We start from the raw sequence: 26,546 nt of genomic DNA, 5'->3' as shown, positions 1-26,546 counted from the left end.
TATCCTCCCTCAACACCTGTGCCACACGCCACGGCTCCAGCGGAGAGGACAGGTTTAGCCCGGCCGTCTGCCCCGGCCTGGCGTGGTGGTCAGAACAGGAAGGCATGACTTAGATGACCAACTGTTGTTTCTGAATCAATGATTTGTAAAGAGAGGCTTGGACCTCCACAATACTTGATCACAGAAAGTATTCCAGTCAGTGCCTCTTGTGATCCCGACGGGTACAGAGTTGAGCACTCGTACTGATGTGGGACCGTCTGCTGGGTTGGTTTTGGTGCACGAGTTTTACACAACTAGCGACACCGTACCATCGTGCACCATGCGCGTAGCGGCATCTGGCCCAGCTAGCAAGCGTGTGGCCAGACCGCTACCCGTCTCTGTGCACCATGACACAGCGTGACTCTGTTGTCACGTTGCAGGAGCCATCGCTGCGGCAATGCGCCCAGAGCTCGTAGCTCAGACAGAGCTCAGACCTCTCTTGGTCAGGGGGCGCAGCCCCAGCCCTTTCGAGTCGACCCCACCTTGGGCTGTGCCGCCGATTCGGTGCACAGCGGCAGCTGGGGTCAGACGAGAATACGGCAGTTTCCTGTCTGCGGCGGCGCCGCAGCTAAATGCACGTTGCTGCGTTATGCAGAGATGCAGTGGCGAGAGTCATGCACACTGCCACGTTGGCTAGACAAGATACTGAGAGAGGGTTATGCAATCCAGTTCATACGGACTCCCCCTCCTTTCAGAGGAGTGAGGGAGACAAGCTTGTCCTGCCCGCTGAAAGTTCTCGCGCTCTGAAAGGAGATAGCGTGCTTGCTGACCAAAGGGATAGTGATCTCGGTTCCCATGGATCAGGAGAATTTGGGCCTCTACTCCCCGTATTTTTTGGTTCCCAAGAAAAACGGGGGGGGGTGAGGCCAATTCTAGACCTGAGGGTGCTCAACGAGAGCGTAGCCAGACGGCCCTTTTGCATGCTGACGATCAGAATCAGAATGTCTGCTTTCTCTCAAAATGATAAAGCATTTGCTGACTTGTGAACAGCGGAACGACTTTGATAGATCTGAAGGACGCGTATTTCCATGTGCCTATCAAACTGAAGTACAGGAGATTTCTGCGTTCAGTCTCCGGGCCGAGCTGTCCAGGACACGACCTCAATGGTGAGTCAGCTCAGCCAGTTGGGGTTCACCGCCAACTGGGAGAAAAGCGCTCCATGGCCCGCTCAACAGTTTACCTACCTAGGTATCCATTTGGACACTGTTGGGCTGAGAGCCAGACTGTTGGCACCACAGAGGGAAGCTATTTCGATAGCTCCCTGTGTGTTTTGGGTCTCACGCACAATCACGCACTGTCGGTGAACTCCCTGTTGGGGTTGATGATGGCGGCTCATGTAGTAGTGCCATTAGGCCTGTTATACATGCGCAAGCTGCAGAGATGGTTCGCTCAGCTGCGATTGGATCCGGTGCGACACCGCCGCAGGCTGCTAGTGATACCAAGATCAGTCAAAACCGATCTGAACCATTGGAGAGACCCGCGTGTCATGACTCGCGGAGTCGACATGGGCAGACTGACACATCTCTACCCGGTCTTTACGGACGCGTCCTTGACCGGGTGGGGTGGAGTATGTCAGGCGGGCTCGATAGGAGACGCGTCACATCAACCTCCTGGAGCTCGAAGCGGTTCGATTGACTCTGTGCCACTTCGCGCTTGTGTTGAAGGATCAAGATGTTCTCGTCAGATCCGACAACAGGGCTACGGTGGCTTACATCAACAGACAGGGATGCTTAGCGGAGGAAGTGTGGACTTGGGCTTTCATGCACCTATGCTCCCTGAGAGATCTGCACATTCCAGTTCTGCTCAAAGAGGGAGCGGACCTGATGTCAAGGGGTGGCCCGAGAGAGGACAGGTCGAGGTTGAAACCGTCCATCGTGTCTCTGATCTGTACTCATTTCCACCTCTAATCTCCATCCTTCCCTTGCTAGCTCGGGTGAGGTTGCAGGGGCTGTCGGTCATTCTGATAGCCCCCGATTGGCCCTGGAGCCCTGTGGTTTCCGGAGCTGATGGGGATGCTGGTAGGCGGGCCTTGGCCCATACTTCACCAGATTGATGCGCTCTCTCAGGCTGGAGGCCTGGTGAAGACCCCTCCAGTGATCGGAGGCCCACTTATGGCTTGGCTACTGAAAGGGAACAATTTAAAGCGCAGGGTCTGTCCGATGCTGTCATTTTGACCATTCAGAGCGCGCACTGAATGCTACAGTACTTTTACAATGGTGTGGAAAACAGAACCTTGACCCGGTATCATGTCGGGTCAAAACATTCTTGTGTTTCTTACAATCGTTGTTTGATGAAGGCTTAGCCGCGAGCACTGTTCGTGTTTACGCGGCTGCCATTTTGGCGTGTCACGAAGGGTTCGCCAAAACAACACTGTTCAACCACCCGCTGGTCAAGCGTTTTCTGGCTGAGGTATGTATGCTCAGGCCACCTCCGAGAGCGTCAACACCTAAATGGGATTCATCTCTGGTGTAAGATGCTCTGTGTGGGCCACCTTTCGAGCACATAGACAATGTGTCATTATGTCTGCTTTCTCTCAAAACGAGTCTGCTCCTCGCTTTGACTACGGCTAAGCGAGTGAGCAACTTGTGCGCTTTGTCAACACGCGCAGATTGTTTGATCATCTCGGGGGATCGAACAAGAGCAGTGTTGTGCCCTAATCCGGCCTTTATCCCCAAGGTGATTAGCCGAGCATTCAGGGCACAAAGCTGCGAATGGAGAGCCTTTTTTCCCACCTCCGCACAGCGGAGAGGAGGAAAGACACGTACATGAGCTGCGCCCAGTGCGCGTTCTCTCGCGCTATCTGGAATGCACAGCAAGCATCAGATCTCCTCCCCAGTTACTGATCTGCTATGGCGAATCGAGGGCTGGCTTACCACTCTCAAAACAGAGACTTTCTCACTGGCTCTGCGAGGCTATTGGTCTTGCGTACGAGTCTATGAGATGTCCCGTGCCACCTGGCATTTGGGCTCATTCCACCCGAGGAGTGGCAGTCTCAGCCGCCATTCTCAGGGGTGGAGGAGTGGATGAGATTTGTGAAGCAGCGTCTTGGTCGTCGCCTTCACCTTTTGTGCAATATTATCTGTTGGACGATTCCTCCTCATCTTTTGCACATTCTGTCCTCAACATGGCTAGTGGATCAGGTGTAGCGAGAGGAAAACTCGCCGGGTTCTTGTGGGCCCTAGATGCGAGTTGTTCATTGGTTATATCGCCAAGTATGGGACAGGCAGACATTCCCAGTTGAGATGTCTATACTGTATGTGTTCTGTAGCCCCTCCAGCTTCGCTGTTGTGCAGGCGAGGGACACAAACATGAGTTTGTAAGTAAACTTCCCCTGTTTTCTTAACCTGGACGGCTCTCTGTGTCACAGTAGCGGCCTGACCAGGAGAACAGACCCTGTGTATTATTTACATCAGCAGGTGTGTCCTCGGTGCCTTGTGAGATTATGTGTCTTTTAGACCTAGTCTCGCTGGGGGTATATCTGGCCTCGCTCACGCCGCCTAAACCAATAGGAGCAGAGCTCCCCTTTGGGCTCCGCTCCACAAAATAAAACGATAGTTAATGGAGGTTACTCCAGTTCCATGAGTGGAGCGGAGCCCCATAGGGATGCAGGCCCAGCTCGACTTATTCAACCCAGCTGTATTTGATACTTTTGGAAGGATGAGTGACAGCTGTCACCCCCTTATATAGGGCACCTGTGTGAGTGACAGGTGCGGATACATTTTGATCCTTAGTCATTAGCTGCACTAGGCAGCGGGTAAACCAATAGGAGCAGAGCTCCCCTATGAGGCTCCGCTCCACTCATAGAACTACCTCCATTAACTATCATTCTTCGAATCTCATCCTGGACTTGCTGTCATAGCAACAGGTCCGTTAGCTTAAACCTGCTCGGGAGCAGGCTTATTTTATGTAAACAAAATTTGATTGGGACTTTATAAACAGAGGTAATACAGGAAGTCTGTCACAGCCATGTCTTGTCCGTTTTTACAAAAACAACCTTTTACGGAAGGTGCAAGGATAATTAGCAGAATTTAACATGAACCCGAATTAATCGTATATTGCATGATAGACAAGATTCTTTAGCACAGCGCGATACTATACTTTCTGAGATATATCGGTTTTCTCGTGAGGGTGTCATTTTTAACATGCATTTGTTGCAACCACATAAAATTATATAACACTAAAGATGATAAACAAAGTAATTATGAAAATACAAAAACCTATTGGCCTAGCCTACTGTAATAAACGATAAAACATCTAATGTGGTCACTACTATAAATTCATTTATCTGCTACTTTTTGCCAGCCCTCTCCTGGATTTTGCAGACTTTGAGGTGGTCCCTGGCGTTCTGATTAAATCTTCAAATTCAAAGTAACATTCAAGCAAGCTCTTGCTCTGTTGCAGAAAAAAACGGGCCGCTCTTTTTGTCCATGATGAGCAGCCAATAGCAGCATTGTTGATCAAGGTTTCTACTATCGATACATACCCCCTTTTAAACCAACACATGAACGCGCAATCATCCCAGACAACTCAATCCAGCTATTCTAATCATAAACAACAGGGGTGTTCGAAAAACCTAATTAGCCCGATCATGATAAGCAAGATGATGTCATCTTGGATGTGTCATTTGATCTCCGATGTAATAAGCAACGTACGAAGAATGGACCCCTTGTAGGCTAATCTGCTCTTCCTCAGAATTTATTTTTTTCTATGGCTCTGGTGTAACGTAAAGTGAAACTAGAGAGGGTACAATTACTGGGGAAATTGTAGGGTGTGCTTGCTTGCATCGGTTGCAGATGGGTCCGTTTATTATGAAACAAGCTATTCTAACAACTTTGTCACCGGCAGTATTTTTCAGATGGAATCGCGATTCAAACAGTATCGTCTACTAACTGAAAATATGCCCCCAAATACGTAAATAAGCTTGATATCTATTTAGGGGGAAATGGCTAATTCAAAAGAAGTTTGCTGGAAGCGATGATTGTCAGTAACAAAGCCAAAAGCGACAATTTTGTCTCAGTCGAGAGCCCTGCGTGGACAAGCTGAATTGTGCTACGAGCACGATTTTGAATTGTGCTACGAGCACAGAGATTGTGCTTGCTAGCCAAACTTCACCGAGGGGATGGTTTGACTGCTCCTGAAATGAAAATAATTAATTTTCAGAATCAGAATCAGGATTCGGTTTATTTGCCATGTATGTTATACAAACACGGAATTTACTGTGGCAGGGAGGTGCGAACACTAAACATATACGAATCCTAAATTAAGTAAAGGTCCAAAAGTTTAACTATTCCTAAGAACTAAACAATCTAAGAATAAAACAATTTAAATATAAAATATATATATACAAATACGAATAAGAATAAGAATGAGCAGCAAGAGTGGTCAACATAGTGCAATCAAATACTGGGCTAAATAATGAATGAATGTCAGTGGGAGTCCTTGGCCTTGTTGAAGAGGCCAGTAGCAGATGGAAAGAAACTGTTCTTATGGCGTGAGGTTTTGGTCCTGATGGACCGCAGCCTTCTGCCGGAGGGGAGTAGCTTGAACAGGGAGTGGCCAGGGTGGGAGGGGTCAGCCACAATCTTCCTTGCTCGCCTCAGGGTCCTTGAGGTGTGCAAGTCCTTGAGGGTAGGCAGATTGCAGCCGATCACCTTCTCAGCAGTGCGATTGATACGCTGCAGTCTGCTCTTGTCCTTGGCAGTGGCAGCAGTGTACCAGATGGTGATGGAAGAGGTGAGGATGGACTCAATGATGGCTGCAAAGTGCACCATCAATGGACCTCATTCTCAAAAATGTTCGGAAGTTTCTTCTGAAATGTTTCTAACGGGCTTCGGAAAAACAACGTAAGAAAATGACATCCACCAAATTCATGAACGCTTGAAAATGTGTTCCCACACAGCAGAAGTTTTCTGAGCTGTACTCCCCGGCAAGAGTTGTGTTGAAAGCGCTTCCTCGTGCTCCTGAATTTGCATACATACACGCCCCGACAGCTCCTTATAAGGGCATGCAACAGCAGTGACGTGTGCAGTCAGAATCGACACAATTAGGAAAGCAACAGGAACGCAAGTTATGTCCAAGCAAAAAGCAACGGGTGCACCGGTGCAACATCATACCAGTAAGATGAGCAGTGGAATTGTTCTCCACTGGATCTAACAGTGTGCACACTAAGCAAGGTTAATTATTCTAATTATTTAAATCCGAGGATGTCTGTTATGGCAAGCCGTTTTATCATTTAACCAATGAATTCTTGATATCCAAAATTAGATTTCTTGATTTAAAAAATACAATTCTAAGCTTTTTTAGTAAGTATGACAAGCCGTTTTATCATTTAACCAATGAATTGTTTATATCAAGAATTCGAATTGTTGATATCCAGAATTGAATTCTGGATATCCAAAATTCTAATTCTTGATATCCAAAATGCAATTCTTGATATCCAGAATTCGAATTTTGGATAACAAGAATTCATTGGTTAAATGATAAAGGGAGCTGATGTTCAGTTCCCACTTGAGGTCCTGTGAGAGTATGGTGCCCAGGAAGTGGAAGGACTACACATACCCCCTTTTCCACCAAAGTGAACCGGGAGCTAGTTTGGAGCTGGTGCTAGAGCCAGTTCGGAGCTGGTTCAAGAACGGAGCTTACTAAGAACCGGTTTGCTTTTCCACGGGCGAGAGCCACCACAGAGCCACGTCATTACGTCACTGTATACATCTCATATTTCCCAGCAACGCTAGCGCGGTAGCGCCAAACACAACATCAACAATGGCGGACGTTTCGTTGCTGCTCATGGTTTTGCGAACCTACATCGGCATCCAAACACGGCGCATCCGACGTGTTTGTTCAACTTGCCATTTCTATAGAAAGTGATTACAATCGAGAATAATAAAAGTCAGAGCAAATTTACAAATTAGCAGTTTCATCAATAAAATAAGCACATTTTCAGCAACTACACTGCCTACTTCTCGATACATTTTCATTCAGATTCAGATTTACAAGTATCGTCTAGCTGAAATATGAATTGTAAAAACTTAGAGCAATGGCGGCCAAAGCGTTTTGTTGGTCACGGTAACCCCGCCCCAAGCGGTTCTTTATTGGTTCGTAAACTAGACCAGCTCCGAAGTGGTGCTCGTTGCGAACCACGTACGAACCACGTACGCACTACTTTTCCGGTTCCTAGTTTGTCGAAAGAGAAAGAACTGTTTCGCAATTAGGCACCGGCTCCGAACCAGCACCCAAAATGTTGGTGGAAAAGGGGTAACAGTGTTGACTGGGGAGTCACACAGGGTGATCGGAGTGAGTGGGGCTGTATTCTTCCTGAAGTCCACAACCATCTTCACTGTCTTAAGAGCATTGAGCTCTAAGTTGTTCAGACTTGTGTTCCCAGCTTAACGCACTGCTTCCTGTCAGACAGGAAGTCTGTGATCCACCTGCAGGTGGAGTTGGGCACGTTCAGCTGGGACAGCTTGAAGCAGGGCGGGGATGATGTTGTTGAAGGCAGAGCTGAAATCCACAAACAGGATCCTGGCGTAGGATGATGGGGAGTCCAGAGGCCTGTTCCATAAAGCGAGTTTACCGAATAAGCCAGACTTATGTCAGTTAGTCAGACTCATTTTTAGTTCCATAAAGCTAGCTCAACATAGTTCGAACTCGGTTACTATGGTAACTTGGGCTGCGAAACTAGTCTGGTCCGGGGGAGGCTAACTGTCAGGCTTAGCGTGACTTGGTGCTTAACCAGACCTTCCTGTAACACTGACCCGCAGGAAAACAATGATTTACCATGGATATTCTCATTTTCTTATTCTCATCAGTTCAGTATGTTTAACATTGATAGAAAATCTACTTAGCCTACAACATTTAGCCTAATGCATTAAACGATGATGAACAATGATTTGATACACGCCACGTTAAACGTAGCCTATGGCTTGCCTAGTTTGTGATTACAAATGTTTAGGCATCAGGCATAGGCCTATCTCAATCTAAAGTATCTGAGTATAATTATCATAGCTGTATAGTTGTTAACAGTAGTATACAATTACAAAACAAACCTAAATCCATAGGCTACATCTATATCCTCCATTTTCCCGACACAACCATGTTAAAAAGTTAGGCTACTGGGTAATGTATTGATTAATAGTAGGCTATTTATTTAAAACAATGTCAAAAAAGTAAATTTACATGGGTGAAATTTAAAGGGTGTCTGTTTCTTAATCAACAAAGTAACTGAAGGTCTAAAAAAGGACCTTGACCTACGTAGCCTATCGTTCACGTCAATCATGGCGTGTCGTTTCATTTTGATGAAGCGGTAGATGAGGTAGCTGTCACAGTACAAGGCTTAAATGGAACGTTCTTTCTGGAATAAGTCACGTGGCCGTGTGCATTGCTTTTGCCTTGGTGGATTGTATGATCCATGTTTTACCTCTCGGGCTGCTTAAGAATAGGGTGCACGCGCAATTAGCTTGACTACTTAAATCCGACTTGAATTAGTAGGACTGCGTGAGCTGAAATTGGCCTTTATGGAAATGCTTTAGCCCCGCTTGACTTGTTAAGCTAATTCAAGTCAAGACTTTAAGTCCAACTTATGCTTTGCGGGGGTTCTGCCTCTTGAAAAGTCTGTTAACTTCACCCTCCTGAATGGAGAGAGTTGTCACTGTAGAGGGGGGGGGGGGCACATGGGTGGGAGGGGGTAGATCAGGACAGTCCAATTGTCTTTCATATCTACAGTAGAACTTGTTCAGGTTGTTGGCCAGGCAGGAGTCGTTAGTGGAGTGGAGGGCTCTGGGCTTGAAGTTGGTAATCTGCCTGAGCCCTCTCCAGACAGAAGCAGAGTTGTTAGCAGAGAACTTGCGCTTCAATCTCTCTGAGTACAGTTGTTTAGCGTCTCTCACCACCTTGCTAAACCTGTTATTTGACTCCTTGAATCGGTCTCTATCCCCACTCCTAAATGCTTTCTCCTTCTCTGACCTCAACCTTCTGAGCTCTGCTGAGAACCAGGGCTTGTCGTTGTTGAAGTTCACCCTGGGGCCTGTTGGAATACAGCAGACCTCACAGAAGCTGATGTATGATGTCACAGCCTCTGTGAGTTCATCCAGACTATTGGTAGCAGTCATGAACATATCCCAGTCAGTACAGTCCAAGCACGCCCGCAGATCCTCCATAGCCTCACTGGTCCACTGTTTTGATGTCCTCACAACAGGTTTACAGAGCTTTAATTTCTGCTTGTATGCAGGAATCAGGTGGACCATGGTATGGTCAGAGTGACCCAGTGCTGCACAAGGTACGGCGTGGTAGGGTCTACTGACTGTAGTGTAGCACTGATCCAGAGTGTTCTCTTCTCTGGTTGGGCATTTGATGAATTGTCTGTATTTAGGGAGTTTGTGGCTGAGATTACCTTTGTTAAAGGTAAAACAAGGGAATCCGGGTTTGCTCGCTCCACACTCAGAACATTTACATGTAGTCATTTAGCGGCTGCTCTTATACAGAGCGACTTACAGTAAGTACAGGGACATTACCCCTGAGGCAAGTAGGGTGAAGTGTCTTGCCCAAGGACACAACGCCATTTGGCACGGCCGGGAATCGATCCTGCAACCTTCTGATTAATAGCCCGATTCCCTATTTGCTCAGCCATCTGACTCCCATCTGTTCGCCGAGCATGCGTTGGGCCTCTTTAACCTGTGGACCCAGTGCCATGTAAACTCCGACCAAAATGAGTGACGCACATTCTCGTGGCGAGTACAAAGGTTTACAGTTCACAAAAAATGATTCCAGATCCGGAGAACAATGTTGCAGAATCACTGTCACATCTACACACCAGCCACTGTTGATGTAGAAACAAATACCACTGCCTTTGGTTTTGCCTGAGAGTGCAGAGTCCCGGTCAGCTCTCACGAGTTGAAAGCCTGCCAGATGTAATGCGGTGTCTGGGATCAAATCGCACAGCCATGTCTCCGTGAAGCACAAAACCAAAGATCATAGTAGCTGAATAGCTTCACCATCAGTAGATGACGTTTGTTCATTTTATTGCACAGTGAACGTTCTTTGGAGAGGAAAAAACTTGTACTGTACGGATTCCACGTCTGCGTAACCGAACTAGCGCTCCCGCTCACTTTCCTCTTCTTCGGCGTTTAACTGCATGGGCAAAGCCTAGCGCGGCACTGGCTAGAATTCCCACTAAATCTGCTGCTGGAAGCAGAAAAGTGGGAAATTAATCCACAGGAGTTGTAGTCCTGATGTTAAGAAGTTCTTCTCTTGTTAGAAAACCCCAGAAATCTTGGCAGAACACTGAATTAACAGACAAAACAAGACAAAACAGGGCGCACCTAGCAATCGAGGCAGCCATAATAGGCGCCATCTTGAATGTGAAAGAATATGGATTTTGACATAAAGTGTAGGCTGTGTAATTGAAGACAGCAACGCACCACACAAACTTTTAAATACAAAGTTTAAATACATTTTTAAATGTAATATTTCTTACTGTACATGCAAATCTTGAATTGCCTAAATATATGATGCTGCTAGTACACTAGCACGTTGTATCTATGCATTGTTGCTCACGTGTGCGGACGTAGGATAGCTCTGAGTTCCCTTGTGCGACAAAAGGCACTTTTTGCCACAAAAACTTAATTAAAATCTAAACCGTGCAACGGAACGTAAATCCCAATAGAAGCAAGACAATCGTGACCAAGACGAACATTTTGACACTGACGTTGTCTATGTAGTCCAAATATTGAAGGGTCCTTAAGGCTGTGAAAATAAAATATATATGTGAGAGAACAAAGGTTGTGCCCATGCTGAAGGCAATGCACACCCAACTAGTTGATGCTAGCTAGTTAATTAGTCGTGATACCTGCCTCAGTCGGTAGCATGCCAATAGTACTGTTCGAAAGTTTATTTCACCAGTGATAAACACGCTAACTCTCTTAACTTGTTGCATCCCGAGGGTTACTTTTTCCGCTGCGTACAACCTGAGGGATTCGTGCACTTTCAGTCTTTGACGAGACATTAAAAAAACTGCTCAGACCGCAGCAACAGTATAACCAAAAATTTGAGAGGTATACCTTGAAACCAGTAACCGGCCCATGCCTACAACCAAGGTATGCAGAATACCATCTCTGAACACACAACACGTCGAACCTTGAAGCAGATGGGCTATAGCAGCAGAAGACCACCAGGTGCCACTCCTGTCAGCTAAAAACAGGAAACTGAGGCTACAATTCGCACAGGCTCACCAAAATTGGACAATAGAAGAATGAAAAAACGTTGCCTGATCTCGATTTCAGGTGCGACATTCAGATGGTAGGGTCAGAATTTGACGTAAACAACATGAAAGCTTGGATCCATCCTGCCTTGTATCAACAGTTCAGGCTGGTGGTAGTGGTGTAATGGTGTGGGGGATATTTTCTTGGCACACCTTGGGCCCCTTAGTACCAATTTAGCATCATTTAAACGCAACAGCCTACCTGAGTATTGTTGCTGACCATGTCCATCCCTTTATGACCACAGTGTACTCATCTTCTGATGGCTACTTCCAGCAGGATAAATTTGAAATTTATTGTTTGGAGGATAACCCCTTGAGATGCAGCATCTCGTTTTCGAGGGGGTCCTCAAGACACAAGACAAAGACAAATACATGCACATTCAAAGTCGCTCAAGTTCCCCCACTCCCAGACCTCACCCACCCCACCGACTCTTTATTGAATACATATTGTAATATTGAGAGGTATATATACACATATACATACATACACATATACATACATATATATGCACACATATACACAAACCTTCACCTGTACACACGTACAATATTTATACATAAAAAAAAAAAAAAAAAGAAAAAAAAAAAAAAGAAAGAAAAGTCCAGTCAAACATGAGCAAAACATTTACAGCAATAATTTGCTTGTAAGTGATTATAAAGGGATATTTTGAAGGAGTGCAAAGAAGTGATAGATCTTAGAGACCCTGGTAGGCTATTCCAGTCTGAGGGGGCTTTAAATTTAAAGGCACGCCTGCCACTCTCTTTTGAGATGTTTGGTACAGTAAAGAAGGGGTATTCGGTGTGTCTCAATCTGTACATAGGTCTATATGGAATTAAATATTCCTTCAGGTAAAGAGGATAGTCAGAGTAGATACATTTGAATATAATCTGGTACCAGTGAAACTGTCTTCTGGCTTTTGGTGATAATAAATTCAGTGTGTTATACATAATACAATGGTGAGTAGTGAACGGACATCTCAACACAAATCTGCACATACTATTGAAAACAACATTTAGTGCTTTTAGATTAGATTCTGATGTGTTTTGATAGACAACATCTACATAGTCTAATATAGGAAATATTAGCTGTGTCACAATTCTTAACCTAATCAGTTGAGTGAAACAGTTAATAGAATGATACAATTTTCGTAAATTACAATTTATTTTATTGACTACTAAATGAATGTGACGCCTAAAGGAGAGTTGTGAGTCAAGTACAAGGCCCAAATATTTGAGTTCATCAACTTTAACTAGCGGAGTATCATCTGAGAATTTGAGTAAGAGATTGTTGTCTTGATTCAATGTAGCTGATCTGGTGGGAAACAGCATACTATATGATTTTTTCTTATTGAGTAGTAGGTGGTTGGAATGGAACCAAAGTTGGATGGCATTAAAGTTAGATTGCAGTGTGGATTGAATCCTAGAAATCGACGAGTTAGATGCATAGATCACCGTGTCATCTGCATATAGATGAATAAGACAGTCAGAGCACATTTGAGGAAGATCATTGATAAATATAGAAAATAAAAGAGGCCCTAAGGAAGAGCCTTGAGGGACACCTTTTTCCATTATTAAGGATTCTGATAAATAACCCTGAAAAGAGACTCGCTGACGTCTAGAATGGAGATAAGAGTTAAACCAAAAAAGAGATTGTTTAGAGAGGCCTATCGCATTTAGTTTGTCAAGAAGCATATAGTGATCAACCATATCGAAGGCCTTAGTGAGATCTATAAATATTGCGCCAGTCGACATGTTATTGCCTAAGGAGGATGAAACATCATTGGTGAATTTTAGAAGAGCAGTAGTTGTAGAAAACTTAGGTCTGAAACCAGATTGATTAGGTGACAGAATGGAGAAATCATTAATATATTTAAATAGTTGATTAAATATTAGTTTTTCAAACACTTTTGCTATACTACTTATGATGGAAATGGGTCTGTAGTTGTTAAGGTCAAGTGCATCGCCACCCTTGTGTATTGGTGTTACTCTGGCAGACTTCCACATTGATGGAACCACACAGGTGGATAACGATAAGTTAAATAAGTCCGATAAAGGAAATGCCAGTACATGAGAGGCGAGTTTGATAAACTTGATCTCCAGACCATCAGGATCAGTACCATTACCTGCTTTTAGATCAGAGATTGCCTGTTGGACGTCAATAGGATTCATTGAAGCGAATGAGAAGGAGCTGCTTAACTCATCTATCGGATTAGAGTAAGAGAGGTTGAACGATTGTGAACTACAAATAGTGGAGAAGTGTTGGTTAAAAGCATTGGCAACCGCAGAAGGATCACTAATAATGTCATTGTGAACTTTGACTTTTGTGGCAATGCTTTTAGTCGATTTGTTGAGTAAAGAATTGAGACTTTTCCAGAACTTCTTAGGACTTCTGAAGTTATTAGACAGAGAATCTTTATAATAGTTTGATTTGGCGTTTCTTGTTTTAGTTGTACACATATTTCTTAATTGTTTATATGCAGCCCAGTCTGTTGAGTCCTTTGACAGGCGGTATTTTTCCCATGCCTTATCTCTTTGTTTAAAAAGATGTATTAGATCAGCATCAATCCAAGGTAGGTGTCTGCCCTTAACCCTTACTGATATCCAAGGGGCATGTTTGTCAATAACTTTAAGAACTTCAGTGTAAAGAAAATGCCAAGCATCTTCAACAAAAGGTATAAGTTGAAGCCTATTCCAATTTATATTTACTATATCTTGAATGAAAAACTCAGTGTTAAGATGCTTACTCTGCCTTACCCTGATTACCTTGGGTGGTAAGCGAGGCAATCTAATTTTCCATACACAGAAAACCATAGAATGATCGCTAAAGCAATCGGGTAGTACACCAGATTCAGTGATTCTTTCAGAGTGGGTGACCAAAATCCAATCTAATAAAGATTTAGATCTGTGGTCAACCCGAGTAGGTTCTCGGATAAGTTGAGTCAGGTTTAGGGTCTCAAAAAAATGTCTGTCGTTTAGAGATGAACGGTCTAACCAGTTGATGTTAAAGTCACCCAGTATAATCATCTCATTTGAGTTATCCACAGATTTGATAGTAGTGCCTATGGAGTTTATTGACTCTGAGGGGGAGTTTGGAGGCCGGTAAATATTCCCTATGATCAGCTGTTTATTTGCGTGAAAACAAATTTTAACAAAAAGGCATTCAAAATGCACAGGGTTTTCCTTCGGGATTACAAGTTCGGAAAATAAATTTGAGGAGAGATAAGTGGCTACTCCTCCACCACGAGCACCCCTGTCAGCTCTATACACAACATAGCCATCCAGTTTGATTTCATCATCTGATATTTTTGTATTCAGCCAAGTCTCAGATAGTGTGATAACACTGGGTTTATTATAGACAAGCCAGGCTCTTAAAAGATCAATTTTATGTGGCAAGCTTCTTATGTTCAGGTGAATGACAAATAAGCCTTTACCCATATATACTATTCAGGGACATAGGAGAAAAGGTGGACGGGGGATGAGGGGTATAGTGAGGGAGAGAGAGCAACATACACGCAGACACACACACATACCCACGCACACACATACACAAATCACAAACTGGCTAGGCCAAAGCATTACAGAATGCAGATTCCATCTGCTAAATTTCTCACTGAAATAACATGAAGTGAGGGACTATTATTACATATTTTTCATACTGGAAATAATAATTTAGGTCAAGTTAAATCCAAGCCTTTAATAGTATGAAATAAAAGGAAATACTATTGGCCAATATCATTCTAAATAAATCGATTCGAAAGAAAAAGCTCAATAGCTAGGTAGGTTAGCAGGCCTACTTAGGTTTACCATATATCAACCATAGGACCTTAAAGAAGAACACAGGAGAATGGCCAAAATGTATCTAAGTGGCCTGAGAAACAGGTAGCCAAAGCTACTCAGTAAATAACAGAGTTCACTTCAATAAATTCATATATAAGCCTTTCATTGCCACAAATAATATTTAACAAATTGAATCTTATACCTCAATTAAATGAGACGAAGTAAGTCATTTTGGGGAATGAGTCTCAAGATCCTGAATGAAAGACTCTGCATCTCCAGGGCTTTTGAACAGGACTGCTTTGCCCGCTGCAATGATCCTCAGTGAGGCCGGATAGAGAAGAGAATATTCCATATTCCGTTCGCGGAGCTTTTTCTTGATGTTGTCAAACTGCCGACGTTTGATGACCAAGCTAGCGCTGAAGTCAGGAAAGATGTGGACGCGGTTGCCTTTGTACATTAGTTCCTTTTTCTCACGTGAGAGACGTAGTATTTGTTGTTTATCTTGGAGGCTGAGGAGTTTTACCAGGATTGGCCTTGGCCCAGGTTTCTGCACATTCGTGTGTACCGTAGTGGGATAACGATGGGCTCTCTCGATGACTGGAGGCAGCTTAAAGTTCTCTGCCCCCAGGAGTAGCTGGATAAGGTCTTTCATGAAACCAAGGATGTCCTGGCCCTCAGATTTTTCCGGAACATGCAAAAAGCGCAGATTGTATGCCCTACTCTGATTCTCTGCATCCTCAATTTTGTCGCGCAGGTAAGAGTTTTCGCTCACAAGTGTTTTAACATGCTTTTGTAGATCAGTTAAATTATCTTCATTTGCGCTTACTCTTTGTTCAAGTTGTGACACATGATCACCGAGTGTGGACAGCGAGCCTTGTATTGTTTGTAAGCCCGATTGAATAGTATCCATTTTCGCATCAAAATGGGAAAACGTATCCAATTTCAGTTGCTGTATAGCGTTCCAAATTGATTGATTGGAAATCGGTGTCTGATCCATGGCGAACTCTAGACACGCGGATCTCAGTTAGGGAACTTTGCAACAAACGTTTCTATGCAACAAACAAAGTTTCTTTTACAACGTGCAGAAGTTCAGTTCGTATCGGATTTGTTACGAGATAATGGAACTTTAGAATTTGGGCATGAAGGTCGAAATTATGACATTTAGCAGACTACACCTGACACTCCTGTTGCTTACGCCGCCATTTTTCTTCCGCAACTGACTGCTGGAATGTGGAATAATGCATGTCACAAAGCTCTAATCATCTCAAACTGGTTTCTTGAACATGACAATGAGTTCACTGTACTCCAATGGCCTCCACAGTCATCAGATCTTAACAAAGTCTGACAAATCTGCAGCAACTGCGTGATATTATCATGTCAATATGGACCAAAATCTGGAATGTTTCCAACACCTTGTTGAAAGTATGCCACAAAGAATAAAGGCAGTTCTGAAGGCAAATGAGGCTCCAACCCGGTACTAGCGAGGTGTACCTAATAAAGTGGCCAGTCAGTGTACATCACAGTGACGTGGCGTTGGCGCCGTCTCAAGTCGGACAAAAACTGTAACCGGCATGCGCTGCTTCAAGTCAGCCGCCTATCGGCGCCACATGAAGTCGAACACACCGAATGGCACTATGGATGATGTCAAAAAAAGCTTACTAGCTATGCCCACAGTGATTGGCTGACAGGAGGTGGGTCTCTGTCAGTGATTTTATCATAGAACTGTAGAACAAGGTATCATGTTACCATATTCAAAAAAGAATTGTAGGCAAAGTATCACAAATTAAACAAGTATGTAAAGCTAATTGTCAGTCTGTCACAGGTAGGCCTACATTTCGTAAAGAAATAGTGAATATAAAGGCAGCCATGTGAGTTGTCGATGGGGGGTCTGGAGAAGACATTTTTTGTTTGAAGCAATGTCCCACTGACAAATGGCTAAGATAGCTACCGTTCGTCTGCACTGCATTTCCCTGTGACCAGCATAGAGTTCTCAAAACTTTGATCTCTGGTGTTATTGGGTAGTTTCTACTCAGTGGCGGCTGCTTGTCTTTCAAAGAGGGGAAGCTCATTTTCGGCCTAGATCATAACAATTTTGCATTTATTTGGCTAGTTCACTGGCTAGTTCACCCCTACGACACTAGCCTAGCCTACTGTATGAATGAATGAATGAATAAACGAACGATCTAACGAAACGATATTAACCTGTTAAGTAGGGCTGCAACAACGAATCTATTAAATCGACTAAAATCGATTATTAAAAGCGTTGGCAACGAATTTCATTATCGATTCGTTGTATTACGCCACTCAATAAGTTGCGGAGATGTTTGAGTGTTAAAAAAAAAGGTTGAGCGCGGAGCGGAGGTAGAGGAAAGGCCATCGGACAGACGTTGATAAGTAACGATGTTCTGAAACACATGGCGGAGGCAGAGAAATCAGTACGACCCAAGTCATCCAAGGTGTGGGAGCATTTCACACTAAATACATCGAAAAAGTGTGTTAATTGACGAGGTGAAGTTAGTTTCATATTCGACATTCGTCTCACATTCGGAAGACGCTACTTTGCAGCATCGCGTTAGGGACCGGGTGAAAACTACCCATACCATTTTGAAAAATGTAGACTTTTATAATATTTTTGGGAATATAAAAACTCAAACAGACACCACAGTATCTTTACAATGTCTGGTATACTTCCACAGCCTTTACTTTTCAATGAAGTTTCAAATAAAATGATAGAAAATCACAAATCTTTGAAAATAGCTTCATCCTCGCAAATCTCATTTTTTTCTAAATTGTGTAAAAAAACTAATATATACACCAGATTATTATAATAAAGTCTGCTCTACTTTCGCAACCTTTAAATTCTCAATAAAGTTTTAAACAAAACTCAAATAATTAGCTCATCTTGGAAAATAGTATTAAATCAACGCTAATATTAATAACTTTTTCAAAATTGTGTGCCTGTTTGTGCACATTCTGAAGATTTTTTGCACTGTGAATTTGCACTGTCAGTTCTGTTTTTGAATAAAGGGTTGGAAATTAATGCTTTTTTGTTTTAGTTTTTTTATCCGATTCATCGATTATTCGAAAAAATAATCGACAGATTAATCGATAATTAAAATAATCGTTAGTTGCAGCTCTACTGTTAAGGAGTAGCGTTGCACAAATGTGATTGTTGCGGGCCCCACAGCGTACTATTGCACATATGCGATTTCGAATATTCCAATTGAATATTTTCCGATATACCAATACTATGGGACAAATGGTTTAGTACGGCTTCCAAATGTACTAATGAGGAGGCGAACAAGTAACACTAGCATGGTAGTAGCATTGCTACGAGTATTTTGCTAGGTACGTTAGCCCAGAAGCAAACGAAAGCTAGCTAGCTCCCATTTCTGAAAAATAACTTGCGCTGTGGGGACCGTCGGAAATATTTAGAACTCACGTATCTAAGGGTTAAACTCGAAGGAGGAAATGTGGGAATTTTAAATGTTACATTTAGTCATTTTAGCAGACGCTCTTATCCAGAGCGACTTACAGTAAGTACAGGGACATTCCCCCGAGGCAAGTAGGGTGAATTGCCTTGCCCAAGGACACAACGTCATGTGGCTCGGCCGGGAATTGAACTGGCGACCTTCAGATTACTAGCCTGATTCCATAACCGCTCAGCCACCTGACTGTGAATGCACTGGAATTACAGTGCATTCACACTGCAGCGGAGCGTACGGCGCGGGGCGTCGGCATCAAATTCATTTTCAATTAAACAGACGCTCACGTAGGGCATTGTGGGAAGGCGAGCGAAGCGGAGCGTTGAAAGTTGGATTTTTCTCAACGTTATGTAAATGAGGAGCGTTGAAGGCTGGCGTTGGCCAATCGGATTGGTTTCTTGATTTTTGTAACGTAGCAACCGTTGCTCATGGTAAACATTTTCTAGGTTTGACGATGGAGGAGAAACTGAGTTTCAGTGTATGTGTCACCCAGTCTTGTTTTATACGTCTCTGTACGATTAAAGAGACGTTAACAAAAAAAATATAGCTCTAACTGGTGCAGGGTTGCCAAGGTTGTCGGTGTCCCTGGTGTGTTTTTTGTACTTTTAAATTCAGTCTCGTCGCATTAGCTAGCTACATAGCTCAAACTTTCTTCTGTGCTAGCTGCATACTACAGTAGTCTAGCTAGTCTAGTTCACCCGGCATACGATTGACATTCAATGTTGAAATGCTGGTTGGCAGTCACTTGCTAGCCATACAGTAAATGTGTAGTGGCCATAATCTAGCGAATGTTACTGGAAAAATGTCTTATGGCGCGATCAAAAAAATATTGCCGTTAATCTATTCTCAAAGTTGGATTGGGATCTGGGTCTATACTTTGCAAGTTATGATGACTTTCACCTTGATATTTTAGCATGGATGTATACCTATCACTGTAGCGGGCGAGAACGAGTTTTCGAACCTGTGTGTTTGCCTTGTGTATGAAATTATCACATCAAGCGTGACGTGCTAACATGGATGCAGCTATGAAGCCGCCGGGTTTGCTTCAGGGAAAATGTATTTTTAAGAAGCTGGCCAATGGAAACCTCGACAAGACAAAGGTTGTTTGCACCTTGTGCTATGCGGAATTAGTTTACTGTAGGAGTTCTTCCAGTCTTAAATACCACCTAAATGCAAAGCATCCCTTAGCTAATGTGGAAGATGCCGGGCCAAGCACTGATGTAGCGCAGGGGAAGAGTTGTCGTCAAACTACTATGTTTGAGTGCAACCTAGGCTAGCCCGTCAGCACAGCTCTATCAGCCAAGCTAACTAATCTAATAAACAGTTAATAAACACAAGTACATTTTATTGAACATAATTTATTTTCATCACCAATTATCATAGTAGAACAGCTTTCTCAAGCAGTTTGTGATGCATTTTGGAAACAGGAGATGAGCCCCTGGTCTAATACGCCACCTGGCTTGAGAAACCCGTTCTCAAAGACTTACTTTTAGTCATTATTTGGGTAGCACATATATTCTGAATGCCTTTGGCGGTATTCAAATGAGCCATTTTAATCTAGATTAACGAAAAGATTACAGTGAGATTAATCTAGATTTAAAGAAATTATCTATGCCCACCACTAATTTATATCAATAATGATAGATATTGTAACTACCTGAACCCAAGTCTGCACACCAGGGGCGGAGCAAGGGTTGTGTCTCAGGGGAAACTGATTGGGGGCCCCCCTGTTATTAACAGTTTGCAGTGCAATAAAAAATAACAATAAAAAGTAACCAATGGCCACCTCTATTGTGAACAGCACATATAAGCCTATATAATAAATGTGTTCAGTCATCATAGCCCCTAATGTGCAAACAAAATGTAGGCTTAGGCCACTAGCCTCGCATTTAGCATTCTTTCGAATCTTTCACACACAGTAGGCCTACACAAATCCATGCATAGATGGGTTTAATGATCTGTCCATTTACCAAATACACTATATTCAAATTCAAAGATAAGAGGTCATAACATAGGGAGTCAGGTGGCTGAGCGGTTAGGGAATCGGGCTGGTAATCTGAAGGTCGCCAGTTCGATTCCCGGCTGCGCCAAATGACATTGTGTCCTTGGGCAAGGCACTTCACCCTACTTGCCTCGGGGGGAATGTCCCTGTATTTACTGTAAGTCGCTCTGGATAAGAGCGTCTGCTAAATGACTAAATGTAAATGTCATAAGCCCCCCCAAATTAAGTTAAAGACAGTAGCCTATAGTCAACGTAACAGTGACAACTAATAATAAACAAACATAGGCCCATATAACAATTCTTTCAGCAACAATTTGGGCAAGCCCCCATGAAAAAAAAAAACTGTGTGCAACACTGTTGACCACCACAAGACTATAATCATTTTCTTTTCCAAACTGACATGTATTGTGCATCTCTCAAAACCAGCAAACTCACCCTACACACAAGTCAAAATACAAACACATTATTTATCAACTTCAGACAGCTGAAAGTCCTCCCTGCCTTCGCACTGCTTATCGGAATTGTCAAGTACCTAAATGTGAAAAAGAATGGCATGGTTGGGGAAAGCACGGTCCATGTCGTTGTCAAGAAGAAATGTTGTGTTTAGATCATTTTTTTCCATGCTCAGCTCCCGGTACATTGTACAAAGTGTAACAAATTCATCAACCACATCATCGGCCTTAGACAGATATTCCGAATAGAACTCCGCAAGCGCTCTAACTTTCCGAGCAGCATCAGGGTGACAAAATGTTTTGGGTTCATCACAGCAAATTTCTCAGCCATTCTCCTGAAATCAACAAAACGATGCTAAAACTGCAAAAGATTACTCAACGTCTATCCTACTGTACGTCTACTACGTCTCTACGTTATGTAAACAAATAGAAAATGTATCTATATTTAGTAAAATTGTAACAGGAATGAATGAGACACTAAAACCACCTGATGATCACGATAATCCTTGTTCATACAACTAGCCCAGGAACACTGCGCCACAATAATAATCTCACCTACAAAGAAGGAATCTGATATATTTGCGAAGAAATTGCTCACAACTATATAGAAAAACTACATTTAGTCAAGTTGACTACCATCGATACAATCAACGTTTTGTTGCCAAAGAGAAATTATGAAAAAAACGCCAGATTTCATTGAAAATGGATTGGAAACCGACGCTCCGCGCCGCTCCGCTGTTGTGGACACGCACCGTAAGGCCTACTTTACTTACATAGCCTATTAGATGTTACATGTTGTCATAAATTCCCATCTGAGATTCAAGCAAGCAGACTTTAATTTTAGAAAACCAGACGCTGATTGAGCCAAACCAGGCGTTAATTTCGTTTGGTTTGCTAGACACGTCTCAAATAGCACGCGTTTATTTAGACGTGTGCTTTGAACGTGTCACGTGGCACGGTTCAATTTGATGCGATAAGTTGCAAATCGGGGGCGTCTTAATACTTGCCCACTAGGCCTTCCATACTCCATTCACCCCCAAAGATGCTGAGCGTCCGTGGGTGGGACGTAATCGCAGCATTTATCCAATGACCGGAAAAAAACCTGTTCAAAGCAGCCACATTGAAGTCCATGGACGGACGCCAGGCTTCAACACGGATATGCACTCTGACGCTACGAGAATGTATGAGAAGGAAATCGAGTCAGTCGACATGCTAGCTGATTCTGAACGAACTCGTCTCCGAGATTAACGTGTTCTAACGCATTTAAAATGTTAACACAATACTAAATATTTGACCATTAATTTGTCATTTTAGGGGAAGCCGAGCTTCCCTCGAAATCTTAAAGGGGCAATTGACTGCAAAACCGATTTTACCTTGTCATTGTTGAAAAACGACAGTTCGGAGGGTAAACTGAACATACCGTGAATATCAAAGTCCATTGACACCTCTTTCCTATTCAAATCTCAAAAATAATTTTTTTTGCTGTAAAACACTAGCTTTTTAACAAAGCCACCGGTCCTACGTAGGACCGGTGATCGCCCTCTTATTGGCTCTGGTCTGTATCTTTGTCACGCCCCAGAATTTACATCCAGACCAGCCCGAGGTAGCGTCTATCTCCGATACTAGTTTAGCTGCGCGCTGCTCTGTGTAGGCTACTTATAAGGAATTACAAAGAAGAACATTTTGAATTATAACAAGGATATTGAAAATGGACCACGATCGTAAATGCTGTGTTCCAGGCTGTACAGGGAAGGCTAACACTCACAGTCTTCCCAAGGAGCCAAACATTCAACAGGCATGGCTGCTGTTGTCTATGAGAAGATCCCGGCGAAGTTCGACACTCAATCATTCATTTGCTCTGAACATTTCACCCAAGACAGTTTTGACAACCTTGGACAATTTCAAGCAGGATATGCTAGGAAGCTGAACCTGGAAAGAGGTGCTGTTCCAACCGTATGCTCATTGCAACCGTAAGCTATAAGGACAGTATGATGTTGTGCTAACAGTTATTAGCAATGCTAACGTTTCCTGTATATAGCATACCAGGTAGAATGCTAAATACGTTTCTACACACATCAAATGACTCTAACTAGACTAGCTGTAGTCGGCATTAGAAGGGAAGCTTCCGAAAAATAGCTAGAAAACGAACTGCAGTCTGGCTTATTGCTAACGCCTGTATAGATAATCTATTTGAAAGAACTGGAGAAAGGCAGGTTCTAGATACAGGATACGTTAGCATTGCTAGTAACTGTTACTAGTAACACCTAGACTGTAGGCATGATGTAAACAAGTTTAGCTTGCTAGTTAACGCAAGAGCATAGGTAGAATGTGTGATAATTTAGCCTAGTTTATTGGCAATGGGGCTAACGTTGATTCATGTTCCTGACTGTGTTTCATTCAAATAAATAACCTGTGTAATGAAAATCTACAATTCACGATGCATGTTTGTCCAGATCTTTGTCATGTTATTTTACAGCAAGATATCTAGATCTAGCCTAGCTATCTAACTGAAGCCGAGTAGAATCACGATATGGTTTGGTTGCTAAGCTGTAGCCTAATCCAGTTTGCTTCAACAACAGAAGTGGAAACAAGTAATGTTATCATTTCAAATGATATATAGTCAATCTGTTAAAAAAAAACAGTGTTGTGTAGACACAATAGATTTATTTGCGCGTTTTTATTTCAAGTCTCCAACTTCGGTGTTTCAGCGAGTGCTGCTGTTGGCCGTGTTGCGTTTTTGCTCCCAGCTTCACTCGTTGATAACCAACCAATCAGCGCGCAGCTTATCTAAATATTAATGAGCATACCATAAAAGGAGAAAAGCTAGTGTTTTTTTCCGGGAACATTTCAGAGGATCTGTCAGAGGGCATAGAACAGCACCCGGGCCATTTTCAACCCAACCAATGTACATACCCTATTCGGAGACCTTAAGGAACAGTGTGAAATACCCAAAAAACCCAGTCAATTGCCCCTTTAAAGAAATTGCCACTGTTTCTACTACGTGACTACGGCACATACCTGAAACTCTACTCCAATAATACCCGATTATCTGGTTTAGGCGATTTTAAAAAGCTCATTATGTTTCAAAAATTGTAACGTTCCCAGCAACAGACTATTTGAGATTGTTTGTGATAGGCTACTTAAGAAGAGTCCTCTTGAACATTGAATGATGTTTTCACCGATTTAGGAGCTGGTTTTACCGTAAGAAATGCTTTGAGAAATACTCTTACAGTAACAACAAAAAATATAGGCTACAAACAAGGAGTCCTACAATTAGGACTGACACGCCCATTAATTTGTAAAGCGTTTCTCAAATCCCTTAAAATTAGACTACATGTAGGCTGATTAATTTAGCAGACGCTTTTATCCAAAGTACAAACCTTAAAAAGTAGAATGATGATTCATACTATTAATCAACTGTTCATATTGCAAACTTTAGCTGGTAGATTGCTGAACGTAATGCACCTACCTTTAATAAACTCGGACGCTCCCATTACGTCGACATCGTCAGTCATTTTAAACAAAGTTGATAGGATGGCAGAATGTTTAAGCCTTTCGAGAGTCATTCCCAAAGTCAAATTAAGTTTCAGAGCATGTCTTGGCCAAACAAAACTTTCTTTGACTTTACCTAACGTAGGCACCTACTCATTAACAAATATAACCGTAAGAACGGCAAGATAGTGATAGCTTTGGTTACTTTTATGACTCTTCTAATTATGTCTGCTAACCTGACTGGTTGTGGCGAACTAGAGAGAACTTAAAACCGGCTATCGGCTACTTCCTCCCAGTAGACTATTTCCCAAAAGAATGTGAGACGTCATAGCCAAACCTTCACATTCGAAATTCGCGTGTAAGTAGGCCTAACTATTCTAGCACCATTATATAACATTGTTTTTCTCTTTGGTTCATTTTACGGGGTGTTTTGTTGATTGCTGTAGCTGGTCTAAATACATTTTCGCTGTTGATATATTTATCCGTTTTAGCTGCCCTTCTCACTCCAGGTACCAAATCACAGCTCCCAAACCATGTAGCCTACTCACATCCCCTCCTTTTTGAAAGCATGTGACAACCAGGAGGCAACATCATTACATATCAACCACACAGGCTGAGACATTGCCATATGCTCACAACAGCCACCAGAGGTCGCCTAGTAATTCAGGTATAGCCACTTGATAAACAGACTTGCATTTTGTTAGCTTTTAAAACATTTACTTGTTAGAATTGACGGCAATAAATGATACCATATATACAAAAATATACAGTTTGGATTGGCAGGATGTCAAATGTGTAGGCCTACACAATATTCACAATTTTAATTTTGTTTCTTACTCACATTTATCAGATGTGGGACTTAACACTGTCAAGAGGTTAAATTATCTGGTGATAGAATATTTAGGGTTCCTCCGGTAGGAGGACACCTATTGTTTTTGTTAGTATTCTTATTCTTATATTTCTCCGCTAAATGGCCCAATAGCTCAAAAAGTACTGGACCGATTGTTTCCAATTTGGCCCATTGATACAACAGGTCACTCATTACTCCCAGACGGCTAGTGGCCCATGTGCTCCCATAGGTGGCGCTATAAAACACGCCCAAAGTCTAAGTGATTTCCCCAGCGCCCCATTACTCCAAAATGCCTGACAATTGGTATACATGCCTTATTTCTCATGGGGAACAAAAAAGCCTCAAGGACCCATATTGCAAGACTTATGAATTTTCTTGTACTGTCCAAATTTGGTACAACCTTCCAAACCCTTCTACTCATAAACCATAGACCCAATCGACTTGAAATTAGTTATGGATGTGTAGAATACATGTTTTTACATAGGGTGACATGGAATAAGAAATGCAATACAAAATGGCTGAAAGAAGTGTATTTATGTAAATGTCCAAATTGCCTCAATATTTTTTTTGTTAATAAATCAAATATAATTTTGACTGATTGTTTTTCAAACCTAATAGGGTTCAAGACGACATCAATCTCTAGTACCATAAACAATTTCACCTTGGTATGTCAATATATGATTGAATTCAATTGAATTGCTCCACAGTGCGTGCGCTCCAGATTCTCACAGACTCATCCTGCCCCTTGACACTAGGGTGACCACCTGTCCCGCTTTGCGTTGTGTCGCACAGCATTTTCACCCCTTGTTCCGCACGTCGCATATTGAAAATGCTGTGCTATACAGCGCAAAGGGGACAGGTGGTCAACCTACTTGACACACGCGCGAGCTTGGCAAGACGCACACACATCCTTTCTGGAAATGGTGTGCTGACCAAGCCCCACCCTCACCCTCGTTTCGCTTCCAATCGCAGCTCGCCGTTACGAATATAAAACGTTTTTTGGCGGCCATTGTTGTTTTCAACTGGAATCACCTGAAAGCCGTGTTGGAGGCAACCACGTTCGGTAAGTCCTATTTTTACACATTTTAAGCTAGAATCAATGATTGGGTTCGTGAAAGTACACTACTATTGAATTATGGTGAAGGTTTGAGCACTTTGAGACCTTTAGATCGTGAGTTTGAAGTGACGGAAACTG

General features: G+C 42.8%; 1 protein-coding gene across 4 annotated transcripts in view; it reads right to left on the bottom strand.

Moving 5' to 3' along the window:
- Positions 1-25,306, bottom strand: part of cdc14ab (cell division cycle 14Ab) — a 185,429-nt gene extending 160,123 nt beyond the window's left edge. Inside the window, exon 1 of one of the 4 annotated variants that reach the window (XM_047050087.1) lies at positions 24,479-25,306. In XM_047050087.1, coding sequence (XP_046906043.1) covers positions 24,479-24,575 — 97 coding nt within the window. In that variant the 5' untranslated portion in view covers positions 24,576-25,306. The remainder of the gene's footprint in view (positions 1-24,478) is intronic. The other 3 variants (XM_047050086.1, XM_047050084.1, XM_047050085.1) reach the window with 3 other exon arrangements.
- Positions 25,307-26,546: the final 1,240 nt, after the last annotated feature.

Source organism: Hypomesus transpacificus, unplaced genomic scaffold (genome assembly GCF_021917145.1).
Source record: "Hypomesus transpacificus isolate Combined female unplaced genomic scaffold, fHypTra1 scaffold_100, whole genome shotgun sequence".
Lineage (NCBI taxonomy): Eukaryota > Metazoa > Chordata > Actinopteri > Osmeriformes > Osmeridae > Hypomesus > Hypomesus transpacificus.
The sequence above is the reverse complement of the archived record's forward strand: the minus strand, read 5'-3'. Positions and strand labels throughout refer to the sequence as shown.